Source organism: Equus asinus, chromosome 15 (genome assembly GCF_041296235.1).
Source record: "Equus asinus isolate D_3611 breed Donkey chromosome 15, EquAss-T2T_v2, whole genome shotgun sequence".
In the NCBI taxonomy this organism is placed as follows: domain Eukaryota; kingdom Metazoa; phylum Chordata; class Mammalia; order Perissodactyla; family Equidae; genus Equus; species Equus asinus.
The window spans coordinates 5,726,626-5,746,076 of NC_091804.1; the positions used below are offsets into that span (position 1 = coordinate 5,726,626).

The window sequence follows — 19,451 nt, forward strand, 5'->3', positions numbered from 1 at the left end:
CCACCACCTGGGACATAGTCTAACCTGAATCAGATTGATGGCTGACATATAGGAAACACAGAGGTCAAAGGAACAGGTCAAAGGAACAGGCCACACGACAACACGGGATGTAATCAACAATTTCCAAACTGTGGAAACTGCAGAGCAGACACACTTTGTTAAAGAATAAATTACAAGGAAAAAAATCAACAGAGGGGGAATTTATAAGTTAAAAGAGATCCAGAAGATGGAGCAACCAATTGTAATGAGTGGAATTTATCTAGATTCTGATTTTTAAAATATTTATGACATTTATGAGACTAAAAGAAAACTGTAAAAAATATTTATGAGACCACTAAAAATTCGAACACTGAGTGGATATTTAATCATATTAAAAAATTAGCATTGATTTTAGGATAATAATATTGTGGTTATGTTAAAAATACGTCCATTTAGAGACATACACTGAAATTTTTGTAGATGAATTGGTATGTCTAGGGCTTCAAATCTTATGGAGGGAGGGAAGTGGACACAGTTGTGGACGGAGCAACTGTGGTTGACGGTTGTGGGGGCTGGTGACGGGCACATGGGCTCGCCATACTATTGTGTTGACTGTTGTATATAGTTAACATTCTTTTTTTCTTTTTGAGGAAGATTAGCCCTGAGCTAACTACTGCCAGTCCTCCTCTTTTTGCTGAGGAAGGCTGGCCCTGAGCTTACATCCATGCCCATCTTCCTCTACTTTATACGTGGGACGCCTACCACAGCATGGTGTGCCAAGCGGTGCCATGTCCGCACCAGGGATCCGAACCGGCGAACCCCGGGCTGCTGAGAAGCTGAACGTACAAACTTAACCGCTGCGCCACTGGGCCGGCCCCTATAGTTAACATTCTTAATGGAAAGGTCTCTCTACTTTCTAGACTCAACATGAATGCCCCCCCACAGATAGAGCTATGGGGGAGATGGTGTGTTTCTGTCATCTTGACTCAGAGTCCATGTTCCCCATAGAAATATTGTCCTGCATGAGGGTTTGCTTTTAAAGTTAACAACTATGTGTTACAATTTATTTGGATTTGAATAACAGGATAATAATATTATGTATAGTATTATTATAAGAGCTTTCTTGAAACCAGATATTGGTTACTAAGTTAACTATGCCATCACATTCCAACCTTACAAAAGCCCCTTTAGGTAGGAAGTATTATTAACCCTGTTTTGTAGAACAGGAAACTGAGATTCAAAATGGCTGAATCACTCGGCCAACGTCCCCCTGCTGGCAAGTGGCAGGGTGGGATCTGCGGCCAGGGCTGAACGTGAAGCACTCGATCTTAACCACCAGACCATATTGCGTCATCTGGGGACCGAATCCCAAAGAAGCAACCCAGATGTCCAGAATCAGTCCTTGCCAAGACCAGGTATGCCTCATGCTCCCTTCAGGTTTCCACCTATCTGGCAAACTGAAATTGCTTTTTGACCTTCAGACAGAATGTTTAAAGTCATTCTAAAGCCATCTACCCAGGAGGCAGTTGATGATTCTAATATATGCTGTATTTAACTGCTGCTGCTCTGTTTTATATTTTTAATTGAATGTTTTAAATTTTGTGCTTGCATCCTGACGCTATTTTATTGTGAAGCGTGCAATTTTATAAATCAGATTTTATAAAACCCAATGATTAAAGCCCGTGATTGCAGAGGGGGATGGCTAAAGAGCAGAAATTTCAATTTAGAACTTAGGGCCAGAATTTATGCAGAAAATTCTGTGAGCACGGTAGCAGCCATTCCCCGTTTTGTTTGTATCCTGCTGGTCTGAACAGCTGGAATGCTGGTAAAGCTGAGGCATCAGCAGAAACATACCTCATTAGCTTTCACACGGGGCATGGTTTGGGGTAGAGCAGAGAAACTGTTCACTGCGTTATCTTAATGTCCACAGGCCCTGCCAGCAACTCACAGGCTTTACGATGGGTCAGTGGAAGAATGCAACGGTCACAGAGTGCATGCTGGCAAGATTCCTCAATCTTCCTTCCCTTTGGATGAAATCTGGTTTTGAAGACTTCCTTATTCTGTGAAGGCCCCAGTGAGTTCAGTATGGAACATACTTTATCCAAATTTAGATTTAAAACCCAAGATCAACGTTGGGCATAGAGCAGACAGTCAATTCTTCTGGAATAATCGACCAATCCACCTTTTCAAAAGGGAAGAGAGGACTCGACTCTTTGGGGATTCAAACTTAAAGTCTCAAAAAGTTGAAAAAAAAAAAAAGGTGAAATAATCAAATGGAAAATGCTGAGGAAGACGCATGCTGTGGAGGCCCCCTCACTGTGGCAATGATTCCCTCATTGTTGTGCTATGTGAGAGAAAGAGAAGCAAGATGGCTGCTCCTATCTTTAAGGCCTTTCTCTTTGGAGTCTAGAAACTCTGGAAAGCCTTTGAGCCAACTCTGATTTGCCTGAGAGCCCATCTATTGGTATTTTTAAATGGAAGGTGATTTGTGGTAAAAGCACCTGTTTTCTTTGTCAGTTACCTCACGGTAACTCCACACCAGGATATGTTTGGTAAGGTTCTACTCAAGAAATGCCCTCCTCCGGTGAGAAGACCCAGATATTGGGTCCACGCTGACCATCAGACAGCTCCTGAGGCGAAGGCTGGACGCCATATTGAGTGGCTTGGCAACTGATTGCTTACAACCCACTCTGGACATCAGCCAAGTCAGCTCCCACCTTCACTGTGCATGTGACTTTTGCCAATGGCCACATCGATTTCTCCCAACAGGGCTCTTAGCCACTAGAGGCCAGAATTACTTTTTGTCAGGCCACAACAGCAAGGAAAACTTGACATGTCAATTCCAGACTGCTACCTGCTATGTCCAAACTGGCATTTTCTGATAGGATTCTACTTTCTTGCCCCTAGAGAAGGCAGTCACTCCTGCACTCACACGTGCTGGGGAAAGCATGGGCTAACTGAGAGTAGAAGAAACAGTGCCCTGGGGGGCATGAAGCTGCAGCACAGCACATCTCTGCACTATTTATAAGCTCCTCCCCTAAATGGTACTTAGCAAAAAGATGAACCAGCAGGTTCACACCCATGGTGCTTGCATTTTACCTTAGAGTATGGGAAACATCAGCAATATAATTCTTGACACAAATAGTAAGCTGCCTGACTCAAAGGAGAAAAAGAACATACGATACGGTGGTTTTAAAATATATCCAGAGATTCTTTGGCACTCCTCCCTTCAAAGGGTGAAGTGGACCCCATGAGTGTGCCCTGGACTTGGTGACTCACTTCTAATAAAGAGACCAGGGTGGAGGCGGCAGTGTGCGACTTGTGAGACTGGATTGTAAAAGGCGCTGCAGGGTCCCTCTTGTTCTCTCTCTTGAACCGCCTACTCAGGAGGAAGCCCGCTGCTGTGTATGGGGACACCCAAGCAGCCCTAAGGAAAGGCCTGTGTGGTGAGAAGTAGAGGCCTCCAGCCAACAGCCAGCATCAACTCATCCACTGCGTGAGTGGGTCATCTTGGAGGCCCAGTCAAATAGAGGATGGTGGCCCTGCCAACCTCCTAACCTTCAATCTCGTGAGAGACCCTCAGCTAGAGCCCTCCAGTTAAGCTGTTCCTGGATGCCTAACTCTCAGAAACTGCATGAGCTAATATATGTTCGTGGTTTTAAGGCAATAAGTTTTGGGGTCATTTGTTACACAGCAATTGATGACTATTACAATATGAATGGAAATCTGCAGAGATTTAATCCATGGTTTTAGTCATTTCTTAACTAGCTCTGGTCCCATCTTCCCACCGCCTATATAGAAGCATAACTTATTGAGTTTTATTTCCTTTCTTGTTATGAGAGTGAAGAAACAGCCAAAAGCTAGTTGCCAGGTTCAGAAGAGGGGCAAGGGTCTGAGAGATTTCTCAAATGAAACTCTGAAGCTTTGATTCTATCAGACATAAGGGTTGGAAGGGCCTTTGCTGTTGCTGCTAATCAAAATTGCAGTGATTCATAGCAGGTTGCCAAGGGAACTGGATGAGTCTGTGATGGCACGCATCGAAAACCAGTCAGATACCTGCCTTCTTCCCGGTTCCTCTTTCCATATGGTCACACAATGTTGGAGGTAGGAAACAGTTTGGGAAAAGAAACTAAGAAGGTATTTTACTTACTTCATAATGACAATGTAGATAAGATACATCAGCACAAGGACTAAAGACTCCCACCTGTGTACAAACCAAGACTGGTTAGTTAAGAAAAGCCACCGCAGGCAGACGTGCAACACACCAGGTGATCTTTAAAAACATATTTGATGTGAATGGCAGTTAACCCTACCAAGCACGGCAAGGACAAGGCAGATGTAAAAACTGGTTACAAATGCTTCCTGGTCTCTAGACATTTTCTATGCTGCATATAGGTTTCAAGGATCTTTCTCTTTCTTCTCTACCTAAAGGAAAATGCTCCTTCCTCTCTGTTATTTGCTCATCCAAAGGAGTTTTTTGAACACAGCAGGCCTCCTATAATATTGCTGCATATAGGCATCTATTTATAAACATATCCACACCTTAATCATTCACTAAAACTATTCAGATATATTTACAAAGGGCAAACTAGAGGAATCGATAGGGGCAAGCGAGGAATTGTTGGGTACATAGGAGCTGGGCATAAGCAGAGAAAGAGGGAGATAGACAGGGAGAGGACGATGAGAGAGAGAGAAGGACAGAGAGAGAAAGAGAGAGAACCTGGGAAAGTGCCAGCAGGAAGGATAAGAATGAATGAGTAGGAAAATGGTCAAGAGAAAGAAAGAAAAAAAATAATGAAATCCACTGGAAGGTACTTTGAACTTCTGGTAATTTGAATACTTCTTTTTTTTATTTTAGTAACTTCCAGCTAAAAAACAATGAAACTTGATTTCTAGGTTCCCTTTTAGCTGTAGAATTAAATTCGCTAATTGAAGGGGTAATTTTGTCTTTGACAAAAGGTATCTGGAGAATACTCTATGAAGAATGTCCAGGTTATGCCTTTCCTTCCTCATTCTTTTCAAGTTTCATCTAGAAATTGATCCTGGGGAACTATGTGGTCAAATGTAAAAAGGATGCACATATTAGAGTTTTGGCTGCAGTGGTATTTAAAAAAGCTAATTCCCTCCGAACAGAAACTGCCTCCTGTCCCAGTGGCCTGCTGTTCTCTCCCCAGCACAGGGCAGCCCTCGGCTCATCTGTGCAGGGGGGGGCTTCCCCTAAACATCAATTTTCAGCTGCAAAACACCTCCAGAGGCCTGAACATGGTTCTTACTCATTGAAACAATGTATATGTGGCATAAACTTCACTGGGAAAAGTGAGATTTTAGTCACAGCATTCATTTTTGAAGGAAGAGATACCTAAGACGGATTCGAACAGACTCAGGGAGGGGTCACCAGGAAACGACCCAACGTCAATGAAATATTTCAGTTCAGGTGAGCTCAGTCCGGCACCATGTAAACAGGTATATTTATGCTCTCTAATTCCTTCAGCTCTTTTTGAGTTTTTACTCAAAGAAGCCCTTCCACTGCAACATCCGAGTAAGATTCTCTCTGCCGTGTTTCAGGTGTGCTCGTGAGATGGGGGTGCCCTGCTTCTGCTGACATTTCAGGTGTGCTCTGTTGGCGCCCGGACTCAAGCGCACCCAGCATGTCCTCCGGACGAAATGCCCCAGGCTCTGGGAGGCCTCCGTGCTGTGGCTCTGCTGCCCTCTGCTTTGCTGCCTGATCAAGTGTTCGATCATCAAGGATGATGGATGTAGGAAACAGTTTGGGGAAAGAAACTAAGAAGGTATTTTACTTACTTATAATGACAATATAGAAAAGATACATCTAGTTTAATGCTTAATGCTTTTTGGGGTCCCTCCCCCACGCTCCCTCTCCCCACAGGCCTGTGAGTGTCTCCAAACAACCCCACGATTACATGTCAGCCGTCTGCCTCCCCCTCAACCCTGAAAGAACCCCAAGGTCAAGGCCAAGGTTGGTTCTGTGTTCTGTGTCCAGTTCTGGAATGGAGCCTGGCATGTGGACCTGCTTGGGAAACAGCTGTGGAATGGGACCGACTCCACACGCAGACTCAGAAGTCATGTGGCTCTCTCCTGAGAACGCTCTTCTCCCTCTGCCTCTCCTGACCACAGCCCACACGCATCCTCTGCGGCCCTGATCTGTGGTATGATCTGGGTTTGTTTCTTCCCTTCTCACAAACTTCCATTTTGAACCACCTTCAACTGGCCCCTCCTTCTCCCACCAGAGATGCTTCTTGCCTGTGTTGGGGGGGCTACTCCCTGCTCCTCCCTGTTCTCGCCCGGAGGGCATGGCTCCACTTTCCTAATCATGGTCCAGAACACAGGAAGCTGGTCTTGAACGCTATGCAGGTGGATAGTCTCCAGGTGTGTCCCCAGGCTCTCCTTTCTCTCTCAAAGTCACGACTTGAGGCTCAAGAAGAAACAAAACACCACTCTGGATCTTTCAGTTTTCTTATCAGGCCTTCAGACTCACTGAAGACACATTCCAAATTCCTTCTGGCAACACTGTGGGCCTTGCTGAGCTGTCAGTATGGATTCATGGCCCTTGCTCTGCAGGTTGAAGCCACATCCTAATAGGTGGCTCTCTGATGCTTTCTATTTTTAAGTGTCTTTTGGGGACAGGTATCCAACTGAAACGCACCCAACAGATACTCCCATGTCCTGCCTGCTACAACAGCTTCACTATGTTGAGGCAGTGAATGGAGACCCTTCGATCTTAAGGAGGGTGGCCCCCCTGGATAAATAATAATTGGTCTACAGTTATAATTCTATTTCCCCGGCCTCTTATTGGTCAAGGCAAACCCAGTTGTGACCAAAGAGATGTATAGTGGAAAGGTGTTAAATAAAATGACATAGCCCCTTCTTCCACTTTCTTGCCTTCAATCCAAACTTGATGGTTGGAACTGCAGTAGCCATCTTGGGACCATGGAGGAAAGGCGAAGAGAAAAGCACAGCTATCGTACTACCTACACCTGGGGTACTTATTATGTGAGAAAAAGGAACGCTATTTCTTTAATCTACTGTAGCTGGTTTTTTTTATTACGTGCTACTAAAAGCCTTCTTACTGCCAGTTCTTGGCTGAATGTGACTTATTGCAAAAAGCTGCTTCAGGAATGGTAAAGGAATCTAAATCGTGAATGATGGGGATACCTTGTTCTTGTTATTTGTATTTGATGGCTTCTTTCCTCCTAAAGAGTACTCTAGTTTCAAAATAAACACAACTGAAATTAATTTCCTTTTGAGGATCTGAGGTGAATTGGTTACCTGCCTTGAAATTTCTAGGACATGCTGGAATGTTCTACAAGGAATGGAATTCACTGTTTAAGGTATTACTGAAACAGTACTGTGCTTTAATTACACAGACTGAAGAATCTGGCTTTAAAGAGAGAAATCAGCTCTTAGACACACCTTTTCAGCAAAATAAATGCTTGTGGTTGGTTAGGTTAGAAGATAGAGATGTGGACAGTGAAAAATATCTTAAAGTTCACTATATTTTGCATTCAAATGAGGAGCTGAAATCCCTGGAAATCCCAAAGCAGTTATGAACCAGTGGCACAGACTTTAACTTCTCAGCCTCACTCATGTGAAAAATGTTCTCTGTCAGCCCATGCGCATAATAACAATAATTATGTAACAGGCGATGGGCCGGGAATGGTGTTCTGGCGCCATGATGGCCTCCCCCTGGTTCTTCTCTGCAGCTACGCCTGTGCATGAGTTATGATTCCAACCTGCCCCAGGCTGGAACAAAGCACGCTTGGGAATTTACAACTCATTTATCCGTAGCCCTCTTGTCTCCTCACTCACGTGGGAGACGTGGTGCTCAGGCTGAGGGTCCCATGACTTCAGAATCTGGGCCCTTCAGCTCAGGCTTGACTTTCCATCATAGGAACCTGGCGTTCTAATCTCCTAACCTCAGAGGAGGTTCAGCCTTTGGAACGAAGAGGAAACAGACCCTCCCTTTCTTGTTCCATACCATCTGAAACATCCTAAAAGACGTTTTGAGGGTAAGCACTGAAACAGGGTGCACAAGAACCCTGCTGTCATCTCCTCCTGCCACGGTTTTCACCAGCACAGCCGGGGAGATGTAGAAAAGAGAGCTCCCTCTAAGACGGATGGACAGTAAACCACCCGTGGATAGCCTTTCTTAAGGTTTTCTGCACAAAAGCAACGGAAAAATTTCAGAGATCAACTGTGATCCTAACTAGTTTGTCTTGATAGCAGCATTGTTAGCAAAGATCAGCAACACTGAGTAACACTTAAGCACCTACTGTTTGCTGAGGGTCAGCGGTGTTTGTGCTAACGGTGCCATCTGTTTGAGCGAGAATGCTTCTGCAAGTTTTCTTGTGCTGCACTTAATCCCCAAGGAAGTGTGGAAAAGTATCACCACTCCATTTGGCGACTCCATCCAGGTGGATCCCACAAGGAGGTTCACCCAGACCTCTGACCGAGGTGCTCCTGGGCATCTTGATCCCTTTCAGCCTATTGATCACTGTTAGTCAAAGAAGACTTCCTTCTAATTTTGGGGGGGTCAATATAGAGATTATGGGTCTTAAAAGCAAGTTCTCCGAGCTGTCTCCTCCTCACCCCTCTTGGACAGAGGAAAGAGAGAGCTGAGAAAAGTATTTTAATACCCTGGCATAGTGCATAGCATTTATTGTCAATCTGCTAAGTTCCCTTATTCCCCTCAAATTCTGAGAATCACAGAGATATCCTAAGACACAGAGACATCACTCCCACAACAGTTAGCATTCATTTTGTTGAAGGTGGAGACAGTGAAGGCTCTACTTCTTTTTCTAGCTCATTCTTAGCTTTAAATAATACCAAGAAAGTCGTGCACCTACAGTGCCACACCCATCCATTCCTAAGATGTTATTTCACACTACTCTACTTCTACAGATCAAATATTTGAAAAACGTAACAAGAATGCACAACACACCCAATTTCTATTTCCATTTCAAACAGATTTGACTTGCTCAGAACCCATTTCGAAAAAGGTAATTTGGACAGTTGGCCCAAATGCCAATGTTACCATATGTTTAATTAGGGCAGTTTTTTATCTATAAAAAAAAAAAATCACTGATGTTTTCAGAGCTCTAAGATCTTCTTGAATGTCAAGCCGAACGTTAATGGGTTAAAAGTCACTGAGATGCCTCCGTATCCAGTTCCTGAGATATACAGGGTATTTGGGATATGCGGACATGATTTGGACACAATTTGAAAATATCAGTCAAATCTTAACCATGGCCTAGCAATGGCTGACTGCAGAAAGACACAGCTAAGTCATGCCATCCAACCTGGATGATAACAGTGAGATATTGGAATCCCAAGTGGAAGCCTACCACCTCAGCCCAAGGGAAAAGGTCTCTGTTCTGTGAAAACCAATTTAATTTCTCTGTTGAGGTGGACCAAGGGTTCCCCAAGAAATGCTAGCTGTTCCAAGCTACCATGACACTTCCCTTTCTTTCCTAAACCCTGACTCTGGTCTTTAATATATTTGGCTCTGCAACATAACAAGGAGAAATTGGAAGGGAAAAAGAGGTACTTACCAGGAAACTTGTTCATCGTAAATGAACTGTGAAAAAAACAAAGAAAAATAGAAGATTAGATATACACATGTGTACACGCGCACATGTACGCTTTATGATTGCACGTTGTCCACCCTTGCTGCTAGCTTGGCGGGAATCGAGGCTGGAGGTGGCCTGGAACACGAAGCACCTGTGGGAAACCCCCTCTGTGCTGGTCTGGTCTCTGGCTGGTATTTGTGGAAGGAGGTGTTGCTGGCAGACTTCAGTGGGCATGTTGCAGAGGGGAAAAGCATCCGGTTATCATCCTACCCTTCCTGCAATTTCTGTCCAACAGTGGAGTGAGAGGGAAGTAGGACCAATCTGCTGTGTGGAGCAAGACACACTGTAGAATTTCAGATCTGGAAAGGGGTGTAGGAACTTGGCAGGTGCTCCCAAACGTTAGCCACTTAGGGGCCACCTGTAGGATGTCTGCATACCTCTGTGCTCTGTACCGCATCTTCAAGCTTTTATGCAAGCACATGGACTTCTACGTACTCAATATTTTTCTTTCAGTTGACTTTTTTTTTTTTTCCCTTAAAAGAATTTATTTTCAAAGGAAACTTTGCATCACAACCAGAAGTGGAGAATCAGCACCACTTGCCAGCACATGTAGAGAGGGAAAGATAAACGCAATGATAACAGTGATTGCAAAGCATCCTGGCTGGACACTGTGGGCTGCCCAGGCTCTGGGCCACAGGCCTGCTCTCTCATTAAAGGAGATTAGCAAGGGTCAGAAGCAGTGGAAGACACACAAGTGTCCAACATTTCCTCTGATCAGTTAGGATCCAAAGAGAATACACAATGGGACATTATTTATTTAAGTTCTAGTCCATATATCATCTAAAATCACTTCACACTTTGGGGGAAAATATGGTATTATCCTAGTCCTTTGATTTATACAGGGAAACAGAGCCACAGAGAACATGAGTAATTTTCCCTCATTGCTCAATTAGCTGCAGAGTTGGTTCTAGAACTCAGGCCTGGCTCTTGATTTAGTGTTCTTTCCGTGACACTTATCTGCCCAGATGGCATGCTGTTTAAACCACATGGGTGCAGTCACATTTTATTCAAGCAGGAAGCTGAGGGCTGGTTCACAGCACCTTCTTTCCACTCTCACGGGATACGACCGCTTTGAGAGTGATCATCTCTGAGGGGCTTTGCCTTCAAGGGCAGTGGCCCTCTGGAGACTCTAAGGCAGAAACTTGCAGGACAATCTGGGTGTAAAGTGTCATTATCACACGTAGATGGTAAACTCAGCTAATGACGTGGGCATTGCTTGGGTCCCCCCAGCAATGACAATAACCACCAGTTGTGAGAGATGCAGAGAAAACCTTATGGACGAGCAGGGTACAGCTCAAGTCACATAGAAGGGCCTCGCTCCAATTATCCCCAAGGTATAAAGAGATGGATGAGGAGAAACAGGCCACACTTATTTGTAACTCGCTCTTCCTGACAGGTCATTGAAAAAGACATTGGCTCCATCAGTTTTGTGACTCTTGTCATTGTCATTGGATTCACCAGGTTGTCATTTGGATGAAAGTGTCAAACCAGAATGGGAAGAGAATTAAAGACATAAAGGAAATCATCCTGTGATCTAGGTTGGATGGTATGGAATCTACTCCCTGGAAGGCATTCACAGCTGCTATTGTATAATCACTAGCTTTTAAAAAATTGTTGCCAAGAAATCATGGAACAGAACAAACGATTTAAGTTGGAAAATGATTTCTATTAATTGAAGTTAATTCAATATCAGTCTTGGACAGCGGGCTGGAACAATCAATTCGTAGCCACTTGAGAGCACAAGATCCTGGTAAAGAGTTTATTAGAGCACCAATTTAATTTTCATCCATCAGGGAAGGCAGATGATACTCTGTAATATGAAAGTAGCTTTTAGGAAGCCCTTATTCTGTGTCCTCTGACTACCAGGTGGGGGCACAGATCAATACATCTTTAGCTATCGACTAGTCAATGATCATATCAATGAAAAAAATCAGAATAGGCTTAATTGTACAAAGGATCCCAAAGTAGGAACAGAATTTGCAGGGAACACAATAAATGAGAGAAAGACTGGGACATGCCTGGACGAGACTGGACCAGATACACAATTAAGGACAGAGCATCATGAGCCTGCAGTTAAGGTGATGGCGGTGGCAAGGGGAGCCGGGGGGTGGGAACATGGTTCAGAGAGGCAGACGGGGAGGGAAATGCTGATGATCTCGCTACGGGTGCTAACAGATGGTGGTGCCCTGGAACCTTCAAATTACTGATGGTGAAGCCCTGTCACTGACAACCGGAGCCAGGAGGCCTCAGCTCCCCTGTGGCTAATGAGCAAACAACGGTCTGGATCTTATCCCACTACTTGAAGAGGATTGGGTATAAAAATTAGAGGACTCAGAAAAGAACAATAAAGTGACAGAAGGGACTAGAAATCAGGGCTTAAAGGAAATCTAAATGGAAACAGGGTTGTTTTTGGTGAGAAAGGAGGCAGACGGTGAGTTATGAACAGCCTCCTAGCGTCTGGCGGTCCTTGGGGGAGGCGATCAGCCGACCACCCATTCAGAAGACTGAAAATGAGGCAATTGGCCCTTTTCACAGAATGTTCCTGTGAGAGAGTACGGTACTGGACCATCCTGATGGCGCACTGGAGTCGTCCTGTCTGAAAACTCAAAATGAGAAGGACAGGAGACTCTTGATTTTGCTGACGGTTCCAGGAAAGGGATTTGTTATTCCTTACAGATTTGATTCTATTTAACTTACTCAAGACAGGTGTTGCATAACCCTCTGTATTTTCATGCTCTATCTGTGAGTAAAGAAGACAAAATAACTTTTCCCACCCCTCAGCCGTATTACTAGGGTAGAAGAAAATCTGAAACCATTAGCATGCCTTGTTTGAAACCAGACACTGCTCTCCCAGTTCCACCACGTCACCACTAGGTGGTGCTCATGTCCCGGCCCTTAGTCGTGTTTGGCCAAGGCCGTGAGGTTGAAATGAAGTCAGTTGAAGTTTATTTTCGCAGCTCCATTAAATCTCCTGAGAGGAGGGCAAGCACCTCAAGACAGACTGCCTCCTGAAGGAGGCGGCAGGCAACCCACTGCTGTCACGGGGCAAAGTGATGTTCTGGAGGCAGGTCCTGCCTAGTGTTCTGAGTTGGGGATAGAGGGGTCCCTCATCTATGACAATACTCAATTCTTATGATGTGTTACAGTTGAGCGACCTGCAGTGTGGCCCTTGGAACTGACCCACCCTTTTCCTAGCAGGGTTTTTGAAAACGAGACTTGGGAAAGCACCTCTCTGTGCTCTGCTGGTTGTGTGTGGGGCTGGGCACTGTGATCGTCCCCAGAGACCACATGGGGGTGGAGCTGATCTTTGGGCCCCAGATTTGCTGCACACGGCTGGTTGGGCGACTTGCTCTCTGACCCATACACAGTTCCTCCAAAGCTACCTTTGGCTTTGCCCTAAGCTTTCCACGTGTTCCATAGACAAGTTAAATGTGAACACACAGGAATGAATTTGAAAAAAACATTCTTTTCTTCCAGGCCTCAGAGAAATGGTTGGGTACCATGGAAACCAGCTTTTCAGTCCCAGTGTCTGCTCTAGAATTCTTCAAGAGAGACAGGCTTACATCAGGCTGGTAGATCCCTGGATGACAGAGCATCCCAGAGACCCGCTAAGGGAGTGGGACACTGGAGATGGAAGAGCAGGGAAAAGACGAGCCAGGAGTCGCCCAGGTGTGCGGGCAGGAGAGGAGAGGCCGGCTGGCCTCTGAGCAGGGAGGCAGGTGGCTGGCCCCACATGGCATGTCAGTCCCTGGGTTTGCTTACCATAAGCTGTAACCATGGAGCAGGGGCGGCCGCACTGCTGAGATAAGATTCCGTAGCTTGTATTATAATCACTGGCACCGTTAGAATTTTAAGCAGCAAAAATAATAGGAGAAAATCAACAGCATCATTCTCTTTCAAGAGACTGCAACCTTGAAATCTTTCCTCCCCTGCTGGAAACAGACACTGCCCTCCACAGACTTCTCACTCCACAGTGTGGAGACACCCTCAGGAGATGTGACCAAACGCAGTCCTGACCTTCTCAGCTTCTGGGACTGGGGTGCCAATGGCTTAGCTGAGGCCAGGGAGATTCCATCTGAGGAGAGGAATCAACGGAATACACTGCAAAGCTGTTGTTATGCACCCATATGGTTTTCACACTTTACGGTTTAATAGCAATTCTGACATTAGGATCTCTAGCAGGCTGACTTGATGGTAGTGGGGGCTGCAGGAGGGTAGGAAATAAAGCTTACCCAAAGGCAGGGCATGAGCGGAGCAGGCATCTCATAAATGTGTGGGGCAGGCTACAGGGTGAAGAAGGGATGGGAGGGCGGATTTAGGATGAGAGGATAGTGGCTAAACCCAAAGGACTGTGTTTGCTGAGCAGTGCAAAAACACAGACACAATGAAATTTCCAAGTTCTTCTCCTCGTGAAAGCGGAGCGGCTCCTCTCTGCATCCCCCAGTCCGGCCTGCTCCCTGTTCCAGGAGCAAATGCAAGGCTGCCCCAGCTGCCCGGGTTACGCAGCATCGCTCCAAGCAGGCCCCTCCTCCTCCCAGCGGCAGGGTTTACAAACCAGGCGACCTTTGTGAGACCACAGTCGATTTGTTTAAGGAACCTGCAAGTTCTCTCGCCTGCATCCTCCGTGAGGACCTTCCAGCTACCACAGTTACTCCCACTCTGTCAGAAGGAGAGCTGGGAGGGAATAGGGGTACCCTGAACGCAGGAGCCCCAATGTCGCCAAGCTGGAGAGATGTTAACTGCTGGTGAGGAAGGGGTCCGAGAGGGACGGGCGCTGAGCCAGAGCGGAGGCCCGAGGGTGACCGCCAGTCATCAACAGGATGGCAAGAGGTCTCTTCTCTCTCAGAAAGGGCGAGATAAAGAGATTTCTGGATCATTTAAGATCAGTTGTGCTAATGAGAGAATTCCAGGAGCTGGAGGAGGAAGCCATTCCCTTCAGTCTGAAAATGTAAAGTGCAGCAGACGCCCTCTCCGTTGGTGGACTGGGGGCGGGTGGGGCAGAATCAGGATGATGTTGGACTGTAAGAGGCAGACCTCACTGGAGGGAAAATCCAGATCCTTTGCTGGGGTGGTGGAGATGTACTGCCTGAGACACCGGCTCGGTCAGCCTGAGGCCTTACAGCTCCCTGACTGTGGGCAAAGACCCAAATTTCTGGAGCCTCGGTTTTGCCATCTGTAAAACGGGACTCATATAACAGCTCGCTTGCAGAGCGTGAGTATTGAACTAGAACGTCTTCAGTGACACACCCAGAGTAGTTCTCAGTCCCGTATTAAATAGCGAGTGGAAACTTGTTAAAACCGACGGATGCCTCTGAGAATGGAGGTGTATTTTCTGTGGAAGGACTTGCTCGCTACAGCTGTGCCATCCAATGTGATAGGCACTAGCCACACGTGGCTACATAAATTTAAATTAAACTAAAAACTCAGTTCTTTGGTCTCACTAGCTTCATTTCAAGAGCTCAATAGCCACACGTGCCCAGTGGCTACCCTACTGGACAGTGCTGCCTTCATCTCTCTGGAATCCCCTTCAGAGGGGTATCTGCAGTGAGCCCTCCGAGAAAGAGAGGGAAGCGGTACCGGACCAGCCCTGCTGCTGGGTCAGCCCTCAGGCTGCCCGAGGGCCTCCAACTGGTGCCAGCGGCTCAGCTGGCCCTTCTCCAGGCATAGTGCTCCCAAATCTGATGTGTGAGCCTGGCTAAGTTATCTGGAACCTGCCTCGGAGGCCTGTCCACTCCCACTTGAGGTTTCCCTTCTCTTGATGCTCACAATCTCTGATCTCAAAGCAGAGATGAGGGTAAAAATAAAGTATTCCTTTTAGGGCAGCTGCGAGCCTGCGATGTAATGAATCATTTGCATTTATGTAAATTACATGATTATGTAAATTACAGTAACGTTTCAACAGAAGAGACTGTGGGGTCTGCTGGAATTCGGAGAAAGGGTAGGACTGGGAGGCGGGGTCAGGTGGGGGCGGGTCACTGGGTGGGAGACAAGCAACAGCGGGTCTGTAAGGATTTGGGGACTATCTATCAGGTAGGACAAGGACATGCTCCAAAGGACCCAGAGTGCTCTCAGCACTTAGAAGGCGACACTTCTCTTGCAGAGAGAGACCCAAGTATGAACCGAGCCTCCTGGGCCATGTCCAGCTACCCAGGGCCTGAGGCTTCGCTGTAGAGACGTCACTAGGGCGTGCTAAGAAACACACACTGTGAGCTTTTGAAATGATCACTGCTTCAGGCATAACGCCTGCTTAATTTCTTCTGCCCTTCCCCTAAACAATAACGACAAACAACTAGAAAGCACACAGAGCAAAGGTGGGCTGAAACCCAAATGCTCAGGGGATTGAGTCCCTTGTCTCTAGTTAATTGTTGTGAGCTCTGCTGGTCTCAGGATGCCGGAGCTCGTCTCACTCTGATGGTTTTGCTTCCGGCCGTGTCCCTCTGCATCACCTTCCGTGTTAGCATTTTCGGAATCCAGGTAACATCGACTCTGTTAGCACGGTCCTGGCCCAGCGGCCCTGAGCATCTCTGGAGAAGTGGTCTTTCCTGCTCTTTGGATCGCCAGGCCCACGGCTGTCCTCGGGGCTCCTCTGTGGGTCTGAAGGGCCTCTCAATGGAATGTATAGAAGCAGCATCTGGTCCCACTCAAACCAGACTTGCCCTCTGGGGATGAGCTCTTCACTGCACCACCTCAGGGGACCGGCAGTCCTGTCTTCTGAACATTTCAGAACCATAAAAAGGGGCAGAAGGTTAAAAAAAAATCCTAATAGTTAAATTGTTCGGATGGTTGGTAATTATTTGTGGACAGGAGGAAGGGCTTTTAAAAGCAGGAATTTTAAGTGCCCACTGCAGGGTCCTCTAGAGAAGCTTAGTATTCTGTAAGGAAGGCCAGAGGAAGACTGATTTTGCTACCATGACCTAAGGGGAACTGCAGAAAGAGGAGATTAGGAAACCTTGACAGACAGATGCCATGTGTGAGCAGCACCTGGGCTGGGCCGCCACTGCACGTGGGGATGCTGAGAAACCTCTGCTGGGCGCTGTGCTTCTGACTCACGTGGGTTGTAAGTCTCGTGTAAAGCTCGAGACGAACAGCAGTCAGACATCCAGACAAGCAAGCTGCCAGGACACCATGCCTTTGAGAATCTCAAAATCTACTCTAGAAACGGGCATTGCCATGCGACAGACAGACACCCAGGGCAATGGTGCCCAACCGTATTTGAAGGTGAGTTTCTCAAAGTGCAGTGTGGCGCTGCCTCAGAGTCACCTGGGAGCGGGGAAGGTCCTGGTGAAAGGGCGATTTCCTGGGTCCCACCCCAGAACCCACTGAATTAAAATCTCTGGGTTGCGCGTCTTAAAGAAGCACGCTGGGCGTTCCCAGGGCACACTGAAGTCGGAAGAACACAGTTAAAGTAAAACGAACCAAGACCAAACCCTGAGGGCTCAAACTCCATCTTTTCCACTACTTCTAACAGTGGCGAAATGTAATTTTTCTCAAAATCACAGAAGTCTGTAAACCACAGTCCAAATCTTCAGGTTAACAGCAAAGAAGCCCTTGCTTTGCACGTTGTTGGCATCTGAGGGAAACAGCACTGCTGGCAGCCTCGTGTTCAGCGGGCTCAGCTGGTGATTCAGGCTCTGCTGGGGGTGGGGGGTGGGCAGAGGATTGCTTCGCCCAAAGACCCCGCCTGGGTGAGAGTCCCCTGCAGCCTGAAGCAGCAAACCCACTCTACTTCTTCACACATCATTAGCGACAACTGCATCTGTTTCATCTCGCACACATCCAGATAGATGTGACAGAGCACGAGTTTTTCACACATAGTCTAGGAGGCGCCTATGCCGAAAACAGAGAAAGCAGCTGATGCCGGCAAATCTGCTGTTGGGAGTGGACGTGGCCAAGTCCGTGCTCCCGGGAGATCTCGGCCTGCGCTGTTCTGTCTCCTCACCTCGTCTGTATGACAGTGGTTCTTTCTGGAATTCGGCAAAGTAGAGAGTTGTATTCATTGACACCATCCCCTAATTGTGTCTCTTGAAAAAAGTAACTTTCAAAAATCACCCCCAAGCACCCTAACGGCAGAGGAGCAGAGCGCCCATGATCAGCATGGGCTCGTAGCCGGCCGACAAAGCTTGCTGCAGAGAGTGTTTGAGAAGTCCTGGCTGGAGTGAAGAGAAGAGTCTCCTTGATTTGGGGTGACCATATCTTCCCCACAGGTAATAACTGAGAACAAGAGCACAGAGGGCGCGCGTGTCCTTAAGTCCACTAACCACGAGTTCAACAGCCGGGCCTGTCTTCAGCTCCAACGTGGCATATCTGAACCCTCTGCTCCCCAGGGCAGGACAATTAAGCCAAATGGGTACGGTGGGAGTTGGGGGAAAGGTCCGTTTAATATCATTCCCAGGCTGGGGGGCTAGGACAGAAATGGGGGCTGAAATATAGAAAGAGGCTCCACTCTTGGGGAAATCATCCTCAGGTTAGAGACACGCTGAGTTTGGGACATGAAGATGTCCAGTAGAGAGCTGCTTATCCCTGACCTCAGGGAGATGCCACTGCTAAGAACACGCTGTGGAATTGTCTGCACAAAGCTGGTGTGGCCATGGGCACTGTGGAAGGGCAGGGTGTGTCCTGGGACAGTGTCTAGAGGGAGAGGGGGAAGGAGGAAGGTCCGAACCTAGGGACACTGACGCTGAGGGGACTTACCAGGGAGCCTGTGAGGAAAGTGAGAGGAAGGGTCAGGGGATCACAGAGAAACAGCAGGGGACTCTCACGGAACCAGGTCCCCAGAGTCAACACTCTGGTTCTGAGCACCAGACTATCAGGCTGGGGTTCTGGGTGCTCAGAGGAGCTGGAAGGAGAAAAAGCTGCCTCCACGCACAGACATCTCTTTGCTCATTCACACCAGAGAGCCTCGACCTGCCCCATGCAGAGGAGCCGCGCAGAGCCCCGGGGTGAGAAGGAAGACAGGGAGTTAAACTGCAGGGGACTCAGGTGAAGCGTCCGTCACACACTTACCACGATGAGTGCGACCACGGACAGCGTGTAGTAAATGGAATCCCTCAGCAGGCACCAGGAGGAAAGAGCCACCACCTGAAGGCAAAGAGGGAGACAGTAAGAAACAGGCTATCTGACTGTGTCAATAAGAATGCACAGCTCCCCCTGGCTCCAGCCAGTAGAGAAACCAGAAACACAGCCTAGTATTTCTGTCTCCTGTCCTGGACCCAGTCAGTCTGCCAGTCGATATGAATTTATTGAGGGTCTTCAGGCGTATTAGTCTGGATCTTCTGAAAAGCAGATGCTAAGATGGGATTAATCCTGCAACAATTTTATTACAGGGAGATACTCATGAGAGAAAATGGGGAAGGAGCCGGGGGGAAGGTGGGAGTGCCCTCCAACATGACTGGGGTCTGACCCCTGTGGAGGAGAGAGGGGAGGTTGGATGGACATGTCCCAGGCTGCTGGGCAGTCTGAGGAACGTTCAGCAAAACTGACTCAAAGTCCTACGTCTCTCAGGAATGCACCAGCCTCAGCATCCCTACGGTCAAGGGGAGGACTGATCCTACCCCTGGTCCTTGCCAAAACTCTATGGTCTGGGAATGAGCACCCAGGACCGCCCTCAGGAGGGGCATGGACAAGCCTGATCCGCAGTCCCTCCTGGTCCTCTTATCTCATCTCTATTATATACGTGGCCTTGTTGGCACTTGACCCATGGTTTAATCAGAATTTTTAAAAGATTGATTTGCATATTGATTTGGAGAAAATGTTGCTTTTAGCAGTTGGGAGATGTCCCTTTAAAGATACAACGGCTCTGCTGAGCCGAGGCCAGTAGACACGTTG

At 47.2% G+C, this 19,451-nt stretch overlaps 1 protein-coding gene across 2 annotated transcripts in view; it reads right to left on the reverse strand.

The window, feature by feature from the left end:
- SLC24A3 (solute carrier family 24 member 3) overlaps positions 1-19,451 on the reverse strand; it is a 457,448-nt gene that overhangs the window by 40,706 nt on the left and 397,291 nt on the right. For both annotated transcript variants that reach the window (XM_044748140.2, XM_014855848.3), the window contains 3 exons: positions 18,630-18,704; positions 9,549-9,574; positions 4,130-4,183 (listed from right to left, as the gene is read on the reverse strand). In XM_044748140.2, coding sequence (XP_044604075.2) covers positions 4,130-4,183; positions 9,549-9,574; positions 18,630-18,704 — 155 coding nt within the window. The remainder of the gene's footprint in view (positions 1-4,129; positions 4,184-9,548; positions 9,575-18,629; positions 18,705-19,451) is intronic.